Source organism: Epinephelus lanceolatus, chromosome 9, assembly GCF_041903045.1.
Source record: "Epinephelus lanceolatus isolate andai-2023 chromosome 9, ASM4190304v1, whole genome shotgun sequence".
Lineage (NCBI taxonomy): Eukaryota > Metazoa > Chordata > Actinopteri > Perciformes > Serranidae > Epinephelus > Epinephelus lanceolatus.
The window spans coordinates 26,456,119-26,476,422 of record NC_135742.1 but is presented as its reverse complement, the minus strand read 5'-3'; the positions used below and the strand labels follow the sequence as shown (position 1 = coordinate 26,476,422).

The following is a 20,304-nucleotide window of genomic DNA, read 5'->3' as shown; positions in this document are numbered from 1 at the left end:
GCCTATCCCACATATGTGTCTTAATACTGCTAAGCACTGGGTCTTCAGGGGGTTGAGACGGTGCTGTCATTCAGTTTGTGAACCATTGTCTCCTCTGTGTTTGCCTAAGTGAACAACAGAGGAATGGCCACGGGGAGGTTCACAGGGTGGTGGTATTCCCCAAGGACTTACACCTTCTTTAGAGAGGTAAGCTTGCTTCCGTGTGACAACTTTAATCAGCTAATCTCTGAGCAGCGTGTCAGGCTAATGATGAAATGCTGTTTAGAAACCGTTTGCTCACTGAAAAAACACAACTGCCAACTAAAGATGTGCCTGATGTGAGTTGTTTCAAACGTCCTTTATTGTCATTTTCATGGGATTATCAAACCATACACTAACTTACATACATTATGTGTAAACCTGGGATTTTTTAAGCAGTTTATTTTTAAAGTGTGTTTAAGTGTGTTGTGAGAGTATCTAACGCTATGTGGTCAGCAGCCAAGTTATTGTGGTCAGGCCACTCTATCAGGAAGCTGACCTCAGGAAATTTTGGGCACTTTTTGGTAGATTACCAAGAAAACCACCTAAAACTCTAAAGACTACCTAAAGTGTTACTTTTGGAACTTGTTATGGTTCTCTGCTATATTTCTATATGGAAAATATGTTGCCAAGTAAAATAATTTAGAAACTTTGGACCTTTAAACACATCGTGAGCCCCTTCCTCCCTCGAATGACATGTTCAGGTAAAATGGTACAGCTGGTAAAATGGGTCAGCCATGTTTGTTTCTTTGTTTCTGAAATGTTTAAATCCATACATCTGCTCAGTCATTAATTAATTAAATCATCAATATAAATGTGGCTATTCATTAAAAATTGTCAAACTTTTCTGCCATGCTCTCCCTGTTCTGTCCCTTTGCTGCCTGTTCCCTTGGTGCCATATTGTCTACAATGGACATGCATGTGTGTGACAGTTACGGGTAATTCTGGACTATTGTGGCTGACATGGACTTATTGCATCATCTTTATTGTTTTTAAGTAAAAAATTCTATAAATATATGTAATATTACAGGGTGGGACACAATAGCACAAGTTATGATTTCATGGCAGCTGATATCATTTACATTTGTTTTCCAGTTTACCTGACAGAACTCACTCAAAACGTTTTTCCATTATTATCATAAGTCAATAAGTAATTACGATGCAACATCCTAGAACAATTTTTGTTGCTATACTCTTTATTATTCTAGCCGCACTGCTTTTATAACCAAAAACAGAAAATCAACATGCCATATGGCTGTCCTGGCAAGTTCAAGGACCAGCTTTTTTTTTTTTTTTTTTACTTTTTGCTCTGCCCATACTAGTAATCTCAAAGCAAAAAAAAAAAAAAAAAAAAAAAGTTTCATGTGAAGGACATTTGTAGAAACAATGCAATACCATGTTCGGTGACTGGCTCCTAATATTTAAAGATCCCAATGTCCTTCCTCACCTACAAATCCTCCTAATATGACTCATAGAGAATGACAAGTACTGGTGCTAATGCTGCTACCGGCTATTACAATAATTGTAAAGCAAATTAGCGGTGCTGTGAAAATAACAGCCAAAAACTGAAGCGGGTTTTGTTTGTGCTGTAGTGGACACCGCTGGTGAACTCCGCGTTGTTCCGCTTACTGTAACCACGGAAACATAGCAACCAATCAGAGAGCGACTTAGTAAGGCGCTGTGGAAACAGTAGCCAATCAGAGAGTCTGTTGTTTCAGAGTCGGTTGGTTTGAAACGGCAGAGCAAGCGTTTTCTAACTGACGGAATAACTCGGGAAACAGAAGTGTGGCAGACTACATAGAAATATAATACAGGTGAATATTTACATCTATTATCAGTGAAGGTACGTTGTCCCATAATTATTATATACTTACGGAGACTGTTAAACAGCGTTGACGTCAAATGCTCCAATGAGTTTGGGGTTTTCAGCCTAAAAGGAAACCTGTTTTTACTGAATGTTAAGTTCACTGCGAACTAACGAACTTTAGATATTCATTTATAGGTTAGTTTGCCAGAGAAATTACGTAACTCACAGTAAATGTAGAGAAAGTCACACCAGCATATTATCGTAGGCTGATTTAAGCCTCTATAAAGCGTGTTCAGCATGAAGTTACAAGAGAGTTTACATTGCGCCTTACCTTACCAAAGAACCACTGTTAAATATGTTGTAAACTGTAGTTTGCATGTTTTGTGACGTTATTTGAACCGACATGGTTTTTGTTATTTGTTATTTTGACCATTTCTCCATTATAACCTATGATCTTTAACCTGTTAAATCAGGCATGTCCTGTGTATAAATTGTAGCTCCATCATGAACTGTACAAACTACAATAGTTGGTATTAAACTAGCATGTGCAACTGTGTATGCCTGTTGTATGAAATCTGCATTAACATTATCATTTGTCCCCATGAGTTAAAAAAACCCACACACTTTATGTCAATAGTACTCATTAATTTGGTTTTACACCATGTGACTATACATGTGAGTCTTTGGCTACATGTGGCCTGACATTCAGACTTGTACTGTAAGTAGTGTGTTCTTCAACTAACACCATTTGTACCATTTATGCAAGTTTTTCCACACCAGTAACAGTATATATATATTTGTATTTTTTGTCTAGATGTCCTCAGATGAAGAGGAGCCAACCAGTCCTGTTATGCCCAAGGACTCTGATGCTGGCAGCTCTGTTTCCTCTGAGCTTCAGGTGATTAGAGTGAAACACATTCACAGTTGGCATTGGCTTCCAGTCTCTTTTAGAATCCATTTTAAAGATCCTTTAATTACATACATAGCTCTCAATGATCTGGCACCAGAGTATTTAACTGAGCTTCTCACACTGTACCACTCAAACAGGCCCCTCAGGTCTGTTAGTCTGGGTCTTCTAACTGTTCCAGAGTCCAGGTTAAAGACAAAGGGTGATCGAGCCTTTTCAGTTCTTGCTCCTCGGCTGTGGGACAGCCTCCTACTGAGCATCAGATCAGCTGAATCTCTCACGTCTTTAAATCTTGTCTGACACCTTACTTTTACAGATTGATCTTTCTTATAGTTGATAGACTTATTGTGTGAATGGGAGTGTATACAGTACAGGCCAAAAGTTTGGACACACCTTCTCATTCAATGCGTTTTCTTTATTTTCATGACTATTTACATTGTAGATTCTCACTGAAGGCATCAAAACTATGAATGAACACATGTGGAGTTATGTACTTAACAAAAAAAGGTGAAATAACTGAAAACATGTTTTATATTCTAGTTTCTTCAAAATAGCCACCCTTTGCTCTGATTACTGCTTTGCACACTCTTGGCATTCTCTCCATGAGCTTCAAGAGGTAGTCACCTGAAATGGTTTCCACTTCACAGGTGTGCCTTATCAGGGTTAATTAGTGGAATTTCTTGCTTTATCAATGGGGTTGGGACCATCAGTTGTGTTGTGCAGAAGTCAGGTTAATACACAGCCGACAGCCCTATTGGACAACTGTTAAAATTCATATAATGGCAAGAACCAATCAGCTAACTAAAGAAAAACGAGTGGCCATCATTACTTTAAGAAATGAAGGTCAGTCAGTCCGGAAAATTGCAAAAACTTTAAATGTGTCCCCAAGTGGAGTCGCAAAAACCATCAAGCGCTACAACGAAACTGGCACACATGAGGACCGACCCAGGAAAGGAAGACCAAGAGTCACCTCTGCTTCTGAGGATAAGTTCATCCGAGTCACCAGCCTCAGAAATCGCAAGTTAACAGCAGCTCAGATCAGAGACCAGATGAATGCCACACAGAGTTCTAGCAGCAGACCCATCTCTAGAACAACTGTTACAAGGAGACTGCGCGAATCAGGCCTTCATGGTCAAATAGCTGCTAGGAAACCACTGCTAAGGAGAGGCAACAAGCAGAAGAGATTTGTTTGGGCCAAGAAACACAAGGAGTGGACATTAGACCAGTGGAAATCTGTGCTTTGGTCTGATGAGTCCAAATTTGAGATCTTTGGTTCTAACCGCCGTGTCTTTGTGAGACGCAGAAAAGGTGAACAGATGGATTCCACATGCCTGGTTCCCACTGTGAAGCATGGAGGAGGAGGTGTGATGGTGTGGGGGTGTTTTGCTGGTGACACTGTTGGGGATTTATTCAAAATTGAAGGCACACTGAACCAGCATGGCTACCACAGCATCCTGCAGCGACATGCCATCCCATCCGGTTTGCGTTTAGTTGGACGATCATTTATTTTTCAACAGGACAATGACCCCAAACACACCTCCAGGCTGTGTAAGGGCTATTTGACCAAGAAGGAGAGTGATGGAGTGCTGCGGCAGATGACCTGGCCTCCACAGTCACCGGACCTGAACCCAATCGAGATGGTTTGGGGTGAGCTGGACCGCAGAGTGAAGGCAAAGGGGCCAACAAGTGCTAAACACCTCTGGGAACTCCTTCAAGACTGTCAAAACCATTTCAGGTGACTACCTCTTGAAGCTCATCGAGAGAATGCCAAGAGTGTGCAAAGCAGTAATCAGAGCAAAGGGTGGCTATTTTGAAGAAACTAGAATATAAAACATGTTTTCAGTTATTTCACCTTTTTTGTTAAGTACATAACTCCACATGTGTTCATTCATAGTTTTGATGCCTTCAGTGAGAATCTACAATGTAAATAGTCATGAAAATAAAGAAAACGCATTGAATGAGAAGGTGTGTCCAAACTTTTGGCCTGTACTGTATATATATATATATATATATATATGTACATGTGTTTAAGTGTGTACGTTGGTGTAGGTGTATGTATATGCTTAGGTTTATTTGTTTTGTATTTTCTGCACCTTGGAAAGCACTTTTGACTTTCAGCTCAAAAAAGTGCTCTACAAATAAAGTAATTATTATTTGTACTCTGGGAGCACAGCAACATTGTGTAGCACATCTTCACAGTGACATCAGTTAGGGAAAGCAGCACATGCAATCAGACAAGTTTTAAACATACAACCAGTTTCAATCAATAACCCCCTTATTTGCAAGTGAATACAAAGTTAACACGCCTGAAATTTCTGTTAGAGTTGGTCATTCCTTTGTGAAACTAAATGCATGTACACCTATTTTAAGTACATTAAGTCAATTGAGGTTGAAGCTAAAAGTAGCTCTGATAAAATGAGTAGATGTTTGCAACAGAGCTTTGAATACTAACTTAAACATTCGCCAAAGTTTTTATTTCCCAGTAAGCAATTTAGATAATATTGTTAAACTGGGAACTTGTTAAAATACCAGTTTAGCTTGCCCTAATGGACTGACTGAGGCCATGTCAAACAGAGTCTTTGCATCCCTGTATCCTGAAATTGATGATGATGGCTTAAATGTTATCAGAACCAATATGAACAATGGCTATAAAAATAAGAAGATTTGTTTTTTAAAAAATCTTAATTTACAGATAGATAAAAAATGTCAGTAGACACTTGAGCTCACTTTTTTAATGTTTTTGGATCAACAGGATGAGTATGAGGAGCTCCTCCGCTATGCTGTGGTCGCCCCTAAGCTTGACAGACTCACCAGTGCTCACTTGCACCAACTGAGCACCTCCCGTCTGTCTACAGAGGGTCGGAGTTCCCAGAGAAAAGATGACACAAAATCACTGCGCCCAGCAGGTGTCTTTGGTTCCTCTTGTACGCAGGACACATCCACACACACACACACACACACATATTTCACTAAGCCTTTTTGACAGAAACACAACTTGAGCCCTTCCAGACACTGCCCCCATCAAATGATCAGCTGTCAAAAAGGATTTGGCATCACAGCATGGAAAAAATATGTAGTGTATGTTTATCAGCCTCATATTTTCAGCTTGTAAACCAGTCTAGTCAAGATGCGTATGATATCAGTCTGTCAGATTGTACCCCCTATCTCTTTCCCCTACGATACCCACATCTTAAACAGTCCATCAGACCCCTACCCCCCATCTCCAGCTCCAGCTCCAGCTCCAGCTCCAGCAGCAGCTCTCATTGGAGGTTTAGTGCTTTAACTGTCATGGAGTAGTGCACAGGGATGTAGAAAGCAGACGGCTGATTGGTAATGATCTCCTGGCTCTCTGCCCGTACTGCTCTTTAGAGTGCAGGCTTTCTCTTCCCCCTGCAGGATTTAATTAAGATATTGACATAAATGCATTCCTGGACGAGGAGCCGTGCTTGTCCTATTCAGCATTCTCGCCATAACGTTTTTCTGTGCTTAAACTGTCCTTTGTTTTTTGGCTTTTACATTTTACCTTTTTAACTCACTTATTCCTGGTCAAAATTTATTTGAGCAACATTCCCTTTTATTTATGCACCATTGTGCTTCGTCTTCTTTCAGATGCTGCCACTGAAGCTAGAGATGGGAGGCATTCTAGCAGGAGTGTGAGATCATCACAGGTTTCCCCCTTGATTGTTGAGCCCCCCACACACTCAAGAGCCTCTCATGGTAAATTGAATTAAAAATACAAAGGAATAAAATGGTTAGGTCTGATATCTAATTAAATGTTCTTTTCTCTTGATATCAAATGATGTTTGTATTATACAGAGACCACCCAGCTGCAATGTTGTATCATTTTCAGGTGATAACTCTGTCTGTTTCTTTTTTCTTTACCTTACAGTAGAGGAGATGCTAGGTCGGGCATCTAGCAGGGCGTCAGTGGCCTCAAACACTCCCTCAGACAGGTTACAGACGTTGTCTGAGAGGTCTAGGCCAAACAGCCCAAATCCCCTCGAGTCCACTGTGACAGAGATGTTTATCTCGGAGGAGAACATAAGCAAGATGGAGAACATTCTGGACACGTGGAGCAACAACCTGAAGGTTAGTCTGCCTCCTTGTGCTGTAGAGCTGTCCTTCCACAATCAATCAGTGTAATGGCTCTTACTTGCTGCCTGCTTGAGAGCTGACCATAGATAATGTTGGATGGCTATATATAGGGCTCTGACATAGCTGAATGATAATGATAATAATAGCAGCAGTGTGTTTCAGCAGTTTACGGCAAAATAGGTGCAAAATTACAGGTTTATTCCTGATAAACTGAAATGGGAATGTGAAAGAGTTTTGCACAAGTGGTAAAGTCTGTGGTATAATGTTGACAGAGCATTAATTGAGTTTGTTTAGTGTTACCGTGTGTCATTTACTATTCCTTAAAAATACTGCATGGTGAAAAATGCTAAAAAAAACTACCTTTTAGTTCATGTTTATGTCACATACACAATTAGATTATATATAATGATAAAGAAGTTTGCATGTTCTCCCTGTGTCAACGTGGGTTCTCTCCGGGCACTCCGGCTTCCTCCCACAGTCCAAAGACATGCAGATTGGGGATTAGGTTAATTGATAACTCTAAATTGTCCGTAGGTGTGAATGTGAGCGTGAGTGGTTGTCTGTCTCTATGTGTCAGCCCTGCGATAGTCTGGCGACCTGTCCAGGGTGTACCCTGCCTCTCGCCCAATGTCAGCTGGGATAGGCTCAGCCCCCCCACGACCCTCAAGAGGATGAAGCGGTTAGAAGAAGATGAAGATAATGATAAAGAATGCATATGGTACACATATATGCAACTGAAAGCTGCATATTGACATGTTCCATACTCATGCAGTGAGACAGACTGCAATGGATTAAATGGAAGAAATACCGTGGACAGTGAGCATAAGCGATGGTGAGGAAGAGGTCAGAGATTATAAAGGACTTGTAAAGTGTTGGAGTCCCAGGAAGGCTTATTGAATAGGATGACAGCTCTGCTTTTCATGGTACCACTGACCTTTTAATTGTGTCTCCCAGTGGGATGATTTTGGAGGAGGTGAGTGCCTTGACGTGGGTGTCCTTCCTGCCCTTTTCCTCTAATGTTGTACAGCTCATTCATGGAGGGCAGATGACAACCAATCACCTGCTAAGCGGTGCTGATAGAAAGAACTTGACCTGAGGAAAGGCCCTGGACTGTAGTGGAGGAAGTTGAGACTCTTTCAGTTCTCTCAGCTGGTGGAATTGGTTGCCTGTGAGCCTCTGTTGTCATGGGAAGAAGATCTGTTGTTTTACCTTCCAAATAAGCCAAACATGTTCACATTTGTGGGTGTTGGTTATGTTTGACTCTGTAGAAATTTAGCTATGGACACAAATAAACCTTAAATTACCTTTAAAGATAAATTTAAACTATACTTCTACATTAGGGTGTTGTGACAGCTGAATGTGGTGCCCTGTTCTTGACCGCTGGAAGGTTTTGGCACAACCTTTCATTTAATTTTAAAATCTACTGAAGACATATGTCCATATTTACTAAAGCATAATGAACACATTGTGACTGTCCCACCCTCTATTCCCTAATTAGTCAAATGTGCTGACGGAGCTCAGGAAGTGGAAGCTGGCCTTCATGGAGCAACACAAGCTGCAGATGAGGAAAGAGAGGGAGAGGCATGAAGCCCGGACAGCTGGCCTGAGGTCAGAGATAGACAGCCTGAAGGAGCTGCTACACACCTACGAGACTTCCAACCAGAGAAAAGATGAGGTGACTGCATGTGTGTTTATTTGCTGTCTCCTGTATTTAATGTGCTGGGGGGTTTTTTCGGTGAAGCATTAAGTACCAGACCGATTTTTTTTCTCACTTTCACATTCTGTCTCATTATTTTTTACATTTAGAACTTGAAACTGACAAGCTGATTGTGTCATGTGTCCTCTCTCAGGTAATCGTGAACCTGAGCCAGGTGGTGGACAGACACAAAGAAAAGCAGGAAAAAATGAGGGCCTTCACCCACTGGAGACTCAAGCACACTGAGGCCAAAGAGGAGGTACACTGACAACATTGTGGAGCTTCTCACAGGCTAGAAACTATTTACAGCAGGGGCTGGTGTCTTCACAGGCTCTTGTATGAATTGGCTAAATTTCGTGGGCCATTGAATGCAAGGAGCGTATTTACATGATGCCTTACACAGCATCAGTGTTTGCTGTTTCTCTTCCTTATGGTTTAAAATTTTCAACTCACACATCTTGCATAACCCACATGTATCTCTCCTGTGTCCTTTTACTTTAAGAAAATGCACAGAGATGGTTACTAGTTTAGTTAACAGAGTGCAATAAGTATTGTACTTTTTAAATTTGATATTTTATGAACTGTGTAGATAACTTTAAAGATGACTTAACCTGGCTCAGACAAAATAAACCTACTGCATGAACGTGATACAAAAAGTAAAGGCAGGATAAAATATTTGTTTGGGTGAGGCTAATCTGTTTGGGTGAGCTGCACAGATAAATCCGCTGTATGGGAAACACTTACTGCATATGATAATGGGATTGATCTGCAGTGATTGTCTGTATATCGTACATGTATATTATACTTTTCAAATGGATGAAAAGTTACTGGTAGTGGAAGTATCTTAACATTGGTAGCTTACTGTCAGTGCAGTTTAATGGTTTATGCAAATGATCACTCTCTGCATGAGTTACCGACCCATACATCACTGTGTCACTGCACACTGAACATGCGTATGCCACATTTTTGCACAAATATCCCCTCTTACAAAAATTTACATATGCAAATTTTGTCAGTGCACTGATGAACAATCTGTTCCTTTTCATACCAAACTACTAATCAAACAAGTGCATGAGATAAAGTGGAAATATTTTAAAAAGAGGGGAAGTGACATTTATGGGAATAAAGCTGTTTATGCCATTAATATAGTGCATGACTCATATTTTTGTCGAAACCATGACAGAAAGTGCACCACGAGAAAAAATGTACTGCACCTGCACACGAATGAATAATGGGTGTAATTATTTCCCCGTGTGAATATTTTCATGGTCTTGTGGCTCCCCGCTAGGCTCATGCCACTCAGGTGGCGCGGCAGCACTACAATTTGCAGCTGAAGAAGAAGGTGTGGTCAGGCTGGCAGTCTCTGATCCAGAAACACTGGAAGGTCAAGGTGGAGCGGGCTTGCCGTGCGAGGGCTGAGGAGGTCTGCACCCACCTGTCCGCAGAGTATGAGGCCAAGCTGGCAGAGGTAAATAAGCAACTGAACGACCTGCATATGAAACAGTGTATGTGTGGTGATGCTGCGTTGTTGACCACAGAAAGATGCATTATACATTTACAGAGCTGAGTCATGCAAAGCCGACCCAAAGCACCACTGTTTTTGTCAGTATTATTAATCTGATAAATGACTGATTCTTTATATCATCTGCCACCTGACTCCACAGCACTGTGAGGCTATAGAGAAGGCCCAGGCAGAGATTCACAGACTGCGACTGGAGCGAGAGCGCTATGAAGAATCAATGAAGAAAGCCTTCATGAGGGGTGTGTGTGCTCTCAACATGGAGGCTCTCGGCATGTTCCACACCACAGAGGGACGGTCGGAGCAACCTCAAGTTCATGATCAGCATGGTCTGTAACAGAATGACTATACAAACCTATTTATAGAGAAAAAAACAACTAGCACATTAAAACTTGCCCTAAAAACTCGCAGCATTACACCGTTATCAGCACACAGTCATATTGACACCAGCAAGGATAGATCTGTGGTTTCATGCTGTTAAACACCAACATTCACACCCTGACATCAGCATCAAAAGTTAGGATCCAGCAACAGCTCTATTCTGCTGTTCTTTGCTTTATTTTTGGTGAGCACATGGCTGCTGAAGCTGGATCTCACTCTTTAGCTTGTGCAAATGAACTCTAGCATGATCTTCTGTTCAACCATCTGCTTTCAGGTTTAATGAGTCTTGCAACTTGAAATGTGTTTTGTTATATGACTGTCAAACTGGGCTGTGAAGAGAATATGGCTCTCTTACTCTTACTCATACTCATTTTTGCCTCCCAGACTATCAAAATAAATTAATGTAAAGTGATATTTAGCCTTTTTGAGTACACATACTTGATATGAGTTATGCATTATTAATGATCAGTCACCCTTTTAATTTGCCCAAAGCAGGGGTGTGTAGTTGACATTGGTTTCTTTGTCAAATACATAATTCAGTTTAAAAATTATACTCTTAATGTATCTTCAAACAAGCAAGAGACGATAAAGGTATTTACATTCCAGGTCAAACTTCTGTATGCGACATTTAAAGCATTAATTTTGCAGCAAACTGTTTGGCTATGTAAAGATATATTAGAGTAATGGTGTCCTGAGCAGAGAATGAAGTCACACTACCTCTGTGTGTTGTAATCCAAATTTCTTTATTAGTATTTTATTTATATGATTTGTCGTGGTAAGTGGGTTCGGCTGCACGTACATGAGTCCCTATGAGTGTAACTGGCTAGCTAATCGTCGCCACTCTGCTCTGCGCTTTTACGAAAGTTACCTCTGATTCCAGGACCAAATCATCACAGGAGCGTAGCACCGTTAGCTGCTAGCTGCCAGCTCCGCCACCTCCATGTTAAGCCCATGCACAGACAACTCATTCACTCTGAATTTCGCATGGAGCCCCTTTAAACACATGTAACATTGCTTATTTTTGCTCATAAGTACAGAGAGTTAAAAAAGGAAACATATTAGATGGGTAGGCATTTTATTCACAGGAAGATTTCCAAATCAGCTGATCAAAAACAGAACATTTTTAAATTCCAGTCCAACATTCAGCACTGAAATTAGTGATTTTTGTAACTATAACAAACTTGTATGAAGAATATATATTGTGCCAGAGTCTGACTCAAATTGATATATGTTTTTTCTTTGTGTAGATATTCTTCCTCCCCAGGAGGAACCTGTCTCTGCTTCATTGGCTCATCTTCAGCCATATCCCATCTCTTCAGCACGGTTCAGCCCAGTACACTTTGACCGCCCGGAAGTTTTCCACAGCGAAGTAGAGGATATGGTGAGACTGAGGATTTCTAATGAAACTATACATGTTTTTACACGTCATGGTTCTTCTCTGCCATAGTACAGTTCCTTCACGAATAGCTCATTGAAACATTCAATCCATCAGTCTTTCATATACAAACAATCCAAATTTTATTTATTGTTACTGTGCATCACTACAATGTCTGGCTTCACACTCAGAAGTATTCATATTTCTGTTCCTGTTCCCCTTGATTCCCTTTTCCTCAGATGGGCTCTGGTGCCCCCGTGTCCAGGGCAGAAGTGATCCCTCCCACCACAGTGGTGCACAGCTCCCTCTCACATGGGGGCACTGCAAGCTCCCACAAACAGGTTAGCATTACTGACTCTGGTACAGGTCATTACAAATAATGACAATGTCCACCTTCACAACAGTCTTTGCATCATTGCAGCGACTCCAGTCTCCACTACTGTAATCACATTTATTCATGATGCCATAATATTTGTCGTTTCAGGTGAGTGGTCGTGTCATCACAGCCGGTCAACAAAAACCCTCAAAGACTGTAACTGCTCGCATCACTGCACGTAGCGACGTTGGCAAGACTGCACGCAGCAACCTCCAGGTGATGGGTGTGGCTCCGCCCATGAGCTCTGTGATAGTTGAACGCCATCATCCTGTTACACAGGTATGGGAGACTGTACATCACTACTGTATTAATATCTATGTGCTATTATGTGTATAGTTTTCAGTCACATGAAGCTAACTAACAATGAGCATTTCTTTTGTTTCTATTTCATTCCTTCAGCTCACCATCGGTCAGGCTACGGCTTCTAAGTTCCCTCGCTCCTCACAACAGGGCCAAAGCTCCAGCGGAGGCAGAAGCACGTCCAGAACACACACCAGCACGTGCCATGTCCACTCTATCAAAGTAGTTGACTGACCACACACACATATCTCACAGAAAGTGTTGCTCACCTTGTCTAGATTTAAAATGTAACACATCCTATGCAACAATCTTAGCAATAGTTCCCTTGGCGTTTAAAGTCCATTTTATTTTGATATCTTGGCTTGAACTTGCCCTTGCTCTCTGCAATTGAAGTGAAGATTGTATTTTTCCAGCTTTCTTTCATGAATGTGCACGATTTCTTGAGCAATCAGATTTCTCTCAGGAAAGCGCTACACAGATACGGGTGTGTAGAACTGCACATGTAAATGTTTTTAATTATTACCAGCTGGACAGAGTTTTGAATTGCAAAACAGACATGTATTTCTATGAGAAAGTTTTGCTTTAAATTATGCACAGGTGAGACTGTACTGTAATGTTTTAGTCACATTTTTTGAATAATTTATTTTGATGATGTTTCCTATTGAGACTGACCGTCCAGCACCACAGGCTGTTTACGAAACCAAAGCCATATGTAAATGATCTGACGCACAATTTTATTTCTAAAATAAATTATTTTGCTGCTGACGTCCTGTACAGAGCAGTAGTTGGAGATGAAGCTGTTGTCAGTCCAAAATGTTGCGGTGTCCATACTCATGAAATGCTGCAGCCCTTACTGCTGGAACTTTCTGCCTCCATCCGAAGCTTATCTGTAACATAAATTCAAATTTTCTCCAATGTAATTTTGGCACGTATCCCCATTTTTTTTTCTTTTGAAAAGATGTTAACTGAATGTACCTGCAGCTTTCCTGTTCCCTGTGACGATGAGGCCCTGGAAGAGTTCTTTAGAAGGGCTCCTCTGAGCCAACTCCTCCCCGTGGAGCCAGATCAGCAGCATCCTGTTCCCATGCTCTTGATAGCTGTGCTGACCTGTGGACAAACACACATACACAGCACTTTACAGCCAAGAAAACAATTTGACTAGTACAAACAAGCTAAAGACTGCTCCTGTGCATTGGAAGACAAAATAGAAAAATTCATTGCCAAATTTCCCACATTAATTCAGGGATTTAAACTTGTAACATCTTGGTTTAAAGAAGCGTATTTATACTATTTCAGAGAGTTGCCAAATTCACAGTCAAAGCCTGTCCAGATAGTGTGAGTCGTGGCACCTGTCCACTGCTCTTCAATGGCTGACACTTGCTCCTGAGTGAAGTCCCAGTGCTCTGCCAGTCTTTTCCATCCTCCTGGTTTCAGGAGCTCGTACGCCAGGCGCCAGGCCGTCGACCGGAGCTGCCGGGTCTCATAGCGGTGGTCGAGTTTAAACGTGAGGGGATACTCGCTGTGAATGCTCTCATCAAGCTCCGGGTTGGCCTGAAAGGGCAATTAAATTATGTCAGCAGACTGATAAAGGCCACAAGCCACAGAGAGTGCAGGGGGCATATGAAGAGATTATTGGAAACACACTCGCACACATGATTAGCAATATAAATGCCAGAGTTAAACATTTTTCAAATCGAGCGAAAAAGGAAGTGGGCATATCCTTAATTAAATTAATGGTAAATTGGATGTCAGATGCTTCTGGGTTGTGAGTCATATTTTACCGTAGATGCTTTAATAGTATTAGAGGGGATTCGGCTAATCTAGATTGTGATGTTAGGAAATGAATCATTTGTGATGAACGTAGTTATTGATTTTTAAGGCCTCGAGAATGGATTGTGGCGCACATGAAAACAGTAAAAGTTACAAGTTTAATTTCACTCTCTCACCTGCCTCCAGGCGTAGTATCTCTCTGCTTTGATGATCATGTCCACAATAATCACCTCGTCTGCTCTGACTGCCACACCCAGAGCCGTCTTACCCTGCTACTCAGAATCCAACAAGTGCAACAAGACACACAAACTTTTAACCCAACTGTAATGTGTCAGAAGTAGAATGTGATTTTTCTTAGTTTTAATGTATTGTTCTGCAGTTATAGCTTAAATTAACCATTTTCCCCCACCTGGCTGACCTAACTATCAGATTTTGGCCTCAATTAAATCCTGGAAAAGGTATGCACATGCACTTTACATATTTGTCAACTACACTACACAATGTTAGCTCTAAAAATTGTCATTGAGAATTCTTACCCGATCCTGGAGTGACAGATCCAGGCCGGCTTTTAGAAGCATTTCTACGACTTCTATTCTGGCCAGCTCTGCAGCAAGATGCATCACAGTCTGGGACCTCTAACAGTTTATGGTACAGGACAGGACAGAGACAACACAATTCGGTAAATATTTTCTCTATTTATTTATAATTTTTTTGTCATATATACAGTTTGGCTGACATTTTACTGTGTTATCAGGGAGATCATACCTTATCTGTGACATTAACGTTGCAGCCAGCCGTCAGTAGAGAATGGATGACAGGGATGTGACTGTTCCTTACTGCCAGGTGGATCGGAGCCTCTAGGTTCTGAGAGTAAAAACATCCTGTTACACTACATGAGCCCAAAAAATGAACTGTTTGCTCAAGGGAAAGTGTGTAAAACTACAATAATATGCATCCAGGGCCAGCATAGTTGGTGTGTGTGTGTGATGTGTGTTACTAAAAAACTTTACTGAGAGAGTGTACTGCTGCCACCTAGCTTGTGTTTGCTCACCTCATTCTGAAAGTCCGTGTGGGCTTTGTAATATAAGAGCAGTTGGACAAGAGACGTGTCTCCTTTTTCCGAAACTGGATGGAGAGCACTGCATTGGGCCTACAAGAGAGGGAGGAGAGGGAGGTTTAGCTGTTGGCCTTCTACCAGTCCTGAAAAACATAATATTTTATATTTATCACATAAACTTTGATGCTAACTACAGGATTAACCATAGTAAAATATTTTACAGTGGTGCATTAACAACAGTGCACCAGGTACCGTGGTAAGGATGTTGGGGTCACAGCCAGCCTCCAGCAAGGCCAGGACACATTCTTCCTGGCCGTTGTCTGCAGCCTGGTACAGAGCTGTCTCCCCGTCCTGCAACACAGAAAACCATCAGAAAGTATTGTAGTTGTTCCAGATAACCATGACAGAAACACAAAATGTTGTGCTTACGATACTATGCACATAAATGTAACTATTTTTTTAGGTCTCAACTAGAATCAGAAATCAACCAACTATAGATAAGAGGAAAAATACATAATTTTGATTTAGGGGTGAACTGTCCCTTTAATAGCCAAAAACTAATTTGATTTTGGTTCAGGTTGATTTTTGTAACAAGTGTTTTTAACATTTTAAAGCCAGAACCCAGTTAGTCTTGTTATATGATGATAACCAGTCCGTGTTCGATACATCTTAATTAATCCAAAGTGGAGCCACCATCCAGCAGTGGATTAGCCACTGAGCACACACTGTCACAAACCAAACGGTGATAGAGAGGATGTTTACACTGATTGTCTACCATATTGACTTCATCCCGAGTATCAAAGCTCTGCAGCAGCAATTGGACGGCATCCAAGTGGCCGTTCCTGGCAGCTAAGTGCAGGGGCGTGTCCCCGCTCTGGCAGAAGGGAGGGAGGGGAAACAACTGGCATCAAAGAGTGTTGAGCTTTCTCGCAGGTGTGACACACAAATGTGCACTCACACACATAAATATCACACAAGCCGCATAGATAAACAAGTCCACACACACACACCTTGTTGGGCTTCATGGTAACCATGTTGTATTGCTCAATCAGCATGTCCATCATTTCAACACACCCATGCTCTGCTGCCAATGCAAACGGTCGGTGTCCTGACTGAAATATATGAATCAAGGTGCAAACATTACTTACATGTACTTTGGTAGTCTTAAATATCTTGCCCGAGAAGTTATTCAGTGTCAAGTAGATACCTGGTCGTCTTTGTCTAGTTCTTTCATCTGCAGGTCATTGATGATATACTCTAAAATCTCAGTGTGGTTGTTGATGGCAGCACAGTGCATGATGTTCAGCCCTTCCTGAGGTGGGAAAACAATGAGTTTATGTTTAATCGAGTAGTGTGCAGTAGAGGGAATGTAACTGGAAACAAAAAGATATATAACAAGAGGAACAAGAGCATCTGCACTGAGGTTTGTGATGAGATATGCATACAAATGTTAGGTTCAATATCCAGGATAACGTAAAAGATTTTAAGGAGGAGCATTTCTTTTAGAAGTGCTACACAAAAAAAGACAACATGTCCATTTCCTGAATATTTCTCCTCTGTCAGTTAGAGAGAAAACAGCAGAACAAAAGTCTCGGCTTCTTTACCTCGTTCTCGACTTTCTGTTCAGCCCCAGCCTGCACTAACAATTTCAGGATCTCCAAACTGCCAAACCAGGCAGCCAAATGAATGGGTGCCACGCCGTACTGTCAGATGCAGAGCACAAAATGGTAAGTTGTGGTTATTACATAAGCTATACTGTCACTGGCACAAGTCTTCAGATGTAGACATTTAAAACCCTCTCACCCTGTCCTTTTGGTCCACCTTGACCCTCCGCTGCAGAAGAAGCTGCACAGCTTCTTTGTTTCTGCCAGCGACTGCATAGTGAAGGGCAGTCCTGCTATCCTGAGGTAAACAGTTTCAGCAGTTTATTATCTATTGAATATAAGTTTTCACAAAGTCCCACAAAAATGTGTGTGTGGAATTATAAAACACAGAACACTGAGATGCGGATAAAAGGTTTGTCTCTGGACCCACCACATTCTTCGCGTTGGCGTTCAGCCCTCTTGCAAGACTCCTCATGGCCTCCACATCGTTTCTCTTAGCTGCCTCCATGAACTCCTTCTCTGCATTAAGCACTGCACGGCAAAGCAGACAGGAAGGTTACGGCTTTTTACATATACACTCCAGATTACCTTACAGCATGTACAAAGTTTAGGGGGAGACTCTACAGATGAAAACAGTTCTAAAATATGTCGCCTTTCAGACTAGTGGAAAGAAAACATCCAAAATATACATTTGGGTGTTTATTTTGTTTAGATTTCCACTCTGGAAATATACACAAAAAGCCCATATTTAATTATATAATGCTTCATTTGCACATTGATGCGTAATATTTTAGAAAACTTGTAATAAGTAATCAACAGGGGAAGTTCCACGGTCATATCAATTACTCATTTTTTTTTACCCTATTCACCTGTAGTGTCTTATTTATGGTTTAAAAATGTACAGAATTCTACAATACATATCTTTAAATGCCAGTTTCTCAAAATAAACTCACATTCACCAGACTTTTCAGTTGTATTCCTATCTATTGCCTATTCTGAAGGTTTTTACAGATTTAATTTTATTTTTTTATTTTGATTGTTTATGGCTATTTACAGTATTTACAGATTTAAAGAGATTTCCAAAATTCACTCTGTAAAAACCCCTGACTGTAATATGACAACCAAGTGGAAAAGAAGAATGGTGACACCAGTGCACCCACACACACCTACACATACCTCAGCTAAGTAGCCAGCCCTCAGCATCTGCGCACACACACACACCTCATACTACAACAGCTGAATATTTATTTATTCATTTATTTACTTCATTTTTTGCATTACTCCCTTTTCATCACATATGAATTACTTATTTTTCAATATGTACATGTATTGTTATAATTTGTATTATTTCTTTATCCTTATTTGGTCTGCTATGTTAACATTTACACCCAGTCAAACTCTGTATGTCACCCATTTTCTTTTCCTGCCCTTGTGTTTATACACTGTGTTTGTTTTCTTGATTGTTTTGTACCTGTAAAGTGGCCACTGTGCTCATTTTTGCACCACAAAAAAAAAAAAAAAGTGAAAAAAGAATTCTGAACCTGGTTTTACCCAGAATTTCTGTACTGGAAATCTATGCAATTCTGCACCCATTTAATTAGATACTGTGTCATTTTCATATTTAAACATAACATTTCAGAAAACCTGTGATACAAAAAATAAGTATCTTAATGTCAGTAATGGTGATATGTGTATGCTAAAAATGTTACTCTATCCACCTGTAGTGTTTCCCTGTTAATACACAACCAGATCATGTGGACGGAATTTACAATGAGATCACCTTTGTTTCAGCCCTCTGCAAATATAATGTGTCTCATGTAAAGAAGTGAGGCATACAGTCAGTCCACCACAATAAATAACTAATTGCTCCACAATCTCATGTCTATATTCTGTAAAGCCAAAGTATGTTTAATTATTTTCCACCATTTCTCATTTTGTTGTACTTGCACACTCACCCATTTCTTTGTTGTCGAAGCTGTCGTCTGTGTCTTTGTCAGAGTTCTTGTTCAGTATGAACTCAGCAAACCCACTCACAGTCTCCATTCTCATCCACTTTCGAGGGTCCAAATTCTCCCTTTTAGGACGATGCTTCCTGATCATCTCCCTCAGTGCCAAAGCTCTTCTCTCCATTTAAATTACCTGTGTGTGTGACTAAGGCGGGTTTAGTCTAATTTAATAAACAGTCCAATGTATGTGCTGAAACCTGACTAAATACCTGAAGAACAGAGCCAATCGAAGATGAGAAAACCTTGTTTTACCAAGTTTCATGGAGCTCCTGTCCTCAAATAGTCAACAGCACGCCTTGAAGTGGAAGCATACTCCTGCTATTTTCTTAATGCTAGAGGGCTGATCCTTGTTTACTTTACCAGCTCACACCCTTTAGACACTGCTGATAACAGAATATTTAACATGTCACACTTCACTTATGTTGCATGACTATGTGGAACGACTACAGCTTCATCCGTATCAAGCATCGAATGACATAAAAGTGTTATATCAAGTGTTTCATAACTTTAATTCCAGCGAACACAGTTCAACATTTACAAAAGATTAACCTAATTCTCTAATAGCGGTTTAACTTGTTTGTCCAGGGAAGTTTGACAAGTTACACATTCTTCAGGAGCTATGGTTCATTCACACAACCTGAGGCAACAGTCCTTTGTTGCTCTGGGATGCATCTGGGATCTTTTCAGGACTAAAACTAACAACACTTAAGTCATGAACTTACTTTAAACTAGCCCAGTTCTGTGCATTTCTTCAGTAAGCCAACCCCTTTTGATTAAAGTCAGATGAATAGAGAATTGATGGTAATTAAGGTCCAAATTTTAGGCTTAAGGGGCACCTATTGGCTTGTTTTTTTTTGGAGCTAGAGGTAACCATATCAACACAATTCTTACTCCGACCTTGTCATATATTGACGTTTGGTTTCCACGTCCACATACAACGTGCAAGGTACCCTGGGAATGTTGGTTGTTGACGTTCTGGGACACTGTGTCAAGTTCTGTCTGTTACATGCATTGTCTTCTTTCAAGATACACTTCCGTTTTCACAGGAAATTTAACATTTACATACGGTCTCTTTCAAAATAAATGCACTATGTAGGTACAACGCCACAAATTGACTTTTTTTCCTTTAACAACAAAAACACATGGTTGGATTTAGGAAAAAAGTTGTTGGACACACAGCAGTGTAACCACTACACACGATCCAGGCATAGCTGCGATACAAGAGAACCTCTGAGACAGGGGAGCACAGAGGCTAACCGCCCGAGCGGCGAATTTTGGCGACTTCAGAGTGAGAACGGGCTCGCCATACATCAGAAAGAGGCTGTCTCTGTGGAGGAGCTAAGGCTGAATCTGACTCACAAACCGTGGTGATGCCTCGCAAACAGCCTATCAG

At 40.9% G+C, this 20,304-nt stretch overlaps 2 protein-coding genes across 6 annotated transcripts; one reads left to right on the top strand and one right to left on the bottom strand.

The window, feature by feature from the left end:
* The first annotated feature begins 1,741 nt into the window (after positions 1-1,741).
* On the top strand, positions 1,742-13,394 carry poc5 (POC5 centriolar protein homolog (Chlamydomonas)). Of its 5 annotated transcripts, none has more exons than XM_078170774.1 (13): positions 1,742-1,832; positions 2,640-2,723; positions 5,485-5,638; positions 6,342-6,449; positions 6,625-6,821; positions 8,326-8,502; positions 8,678-8,782; positions 9,812-9,991; positions 10,188-10,371; positions 11,671-11,804; positions 12,038-12,139; positions 12,283-12,453; positions 12,574-13,394. In XM_078170774.1, the coding sequence occupies exons 2-13, from the start codon at positions 2,640-2,642 to the stop codon at positions 12,706-12,708; spliced, it is 1,731 nt and encodes a 576-aa protein (XP_078026900.1). In that variant the 5' UTR covers positions 1,742-1,832; the 3' UTR covers positions 12,709-13,394. The 5 variants fall into 5 exon arrangements, with proteins under 5 accessions (XP_078026900.1, XP_033474672.2, XP_078026897.1 ...); XM_033618781.2 differs by having other exon boundaries at positions 6,622-6,821; XM_078170771.1 differs by having other exon boundaries at positions 5,485-5,656.
* On the bottom strand, positions 13,226-19,198 carry ankdd1b (ankyrin repeat and death domain containing 1B). Its single transcript, XM_033618782.2, has 15 exons — positions 18,861-19,198; positions 17,336-17,436; positions 17,105-17,203; positions 16,906-17,004; positions 16,509-16,613; positions 16,312-16,413; positions 16,077-16,175; positions 15,554-15,652; positions 15,296-15,394; positions 15,010-15,108; positions 14,781-14,879; positions 14,421-14,516; positions 13,824-14,025; positions 13,450-13,581; positions 13,226-13,361 (listed from the first exon to the last, which is right to left on the bottom strand). Exons 1-15 carry the CDS (start codon positions 19,033-19,035, stop codon positions 13,306-13,308), a joined length of 1,662 nt encoding a protein of 553 aa, XP_033474673.2. The 5' UTR covers positions 19,036-19,198; the 3' UTR covers positions 13,226-13,305.
* Positions 19,199-20,304: the final 1,106 nt, after the last annotated feature.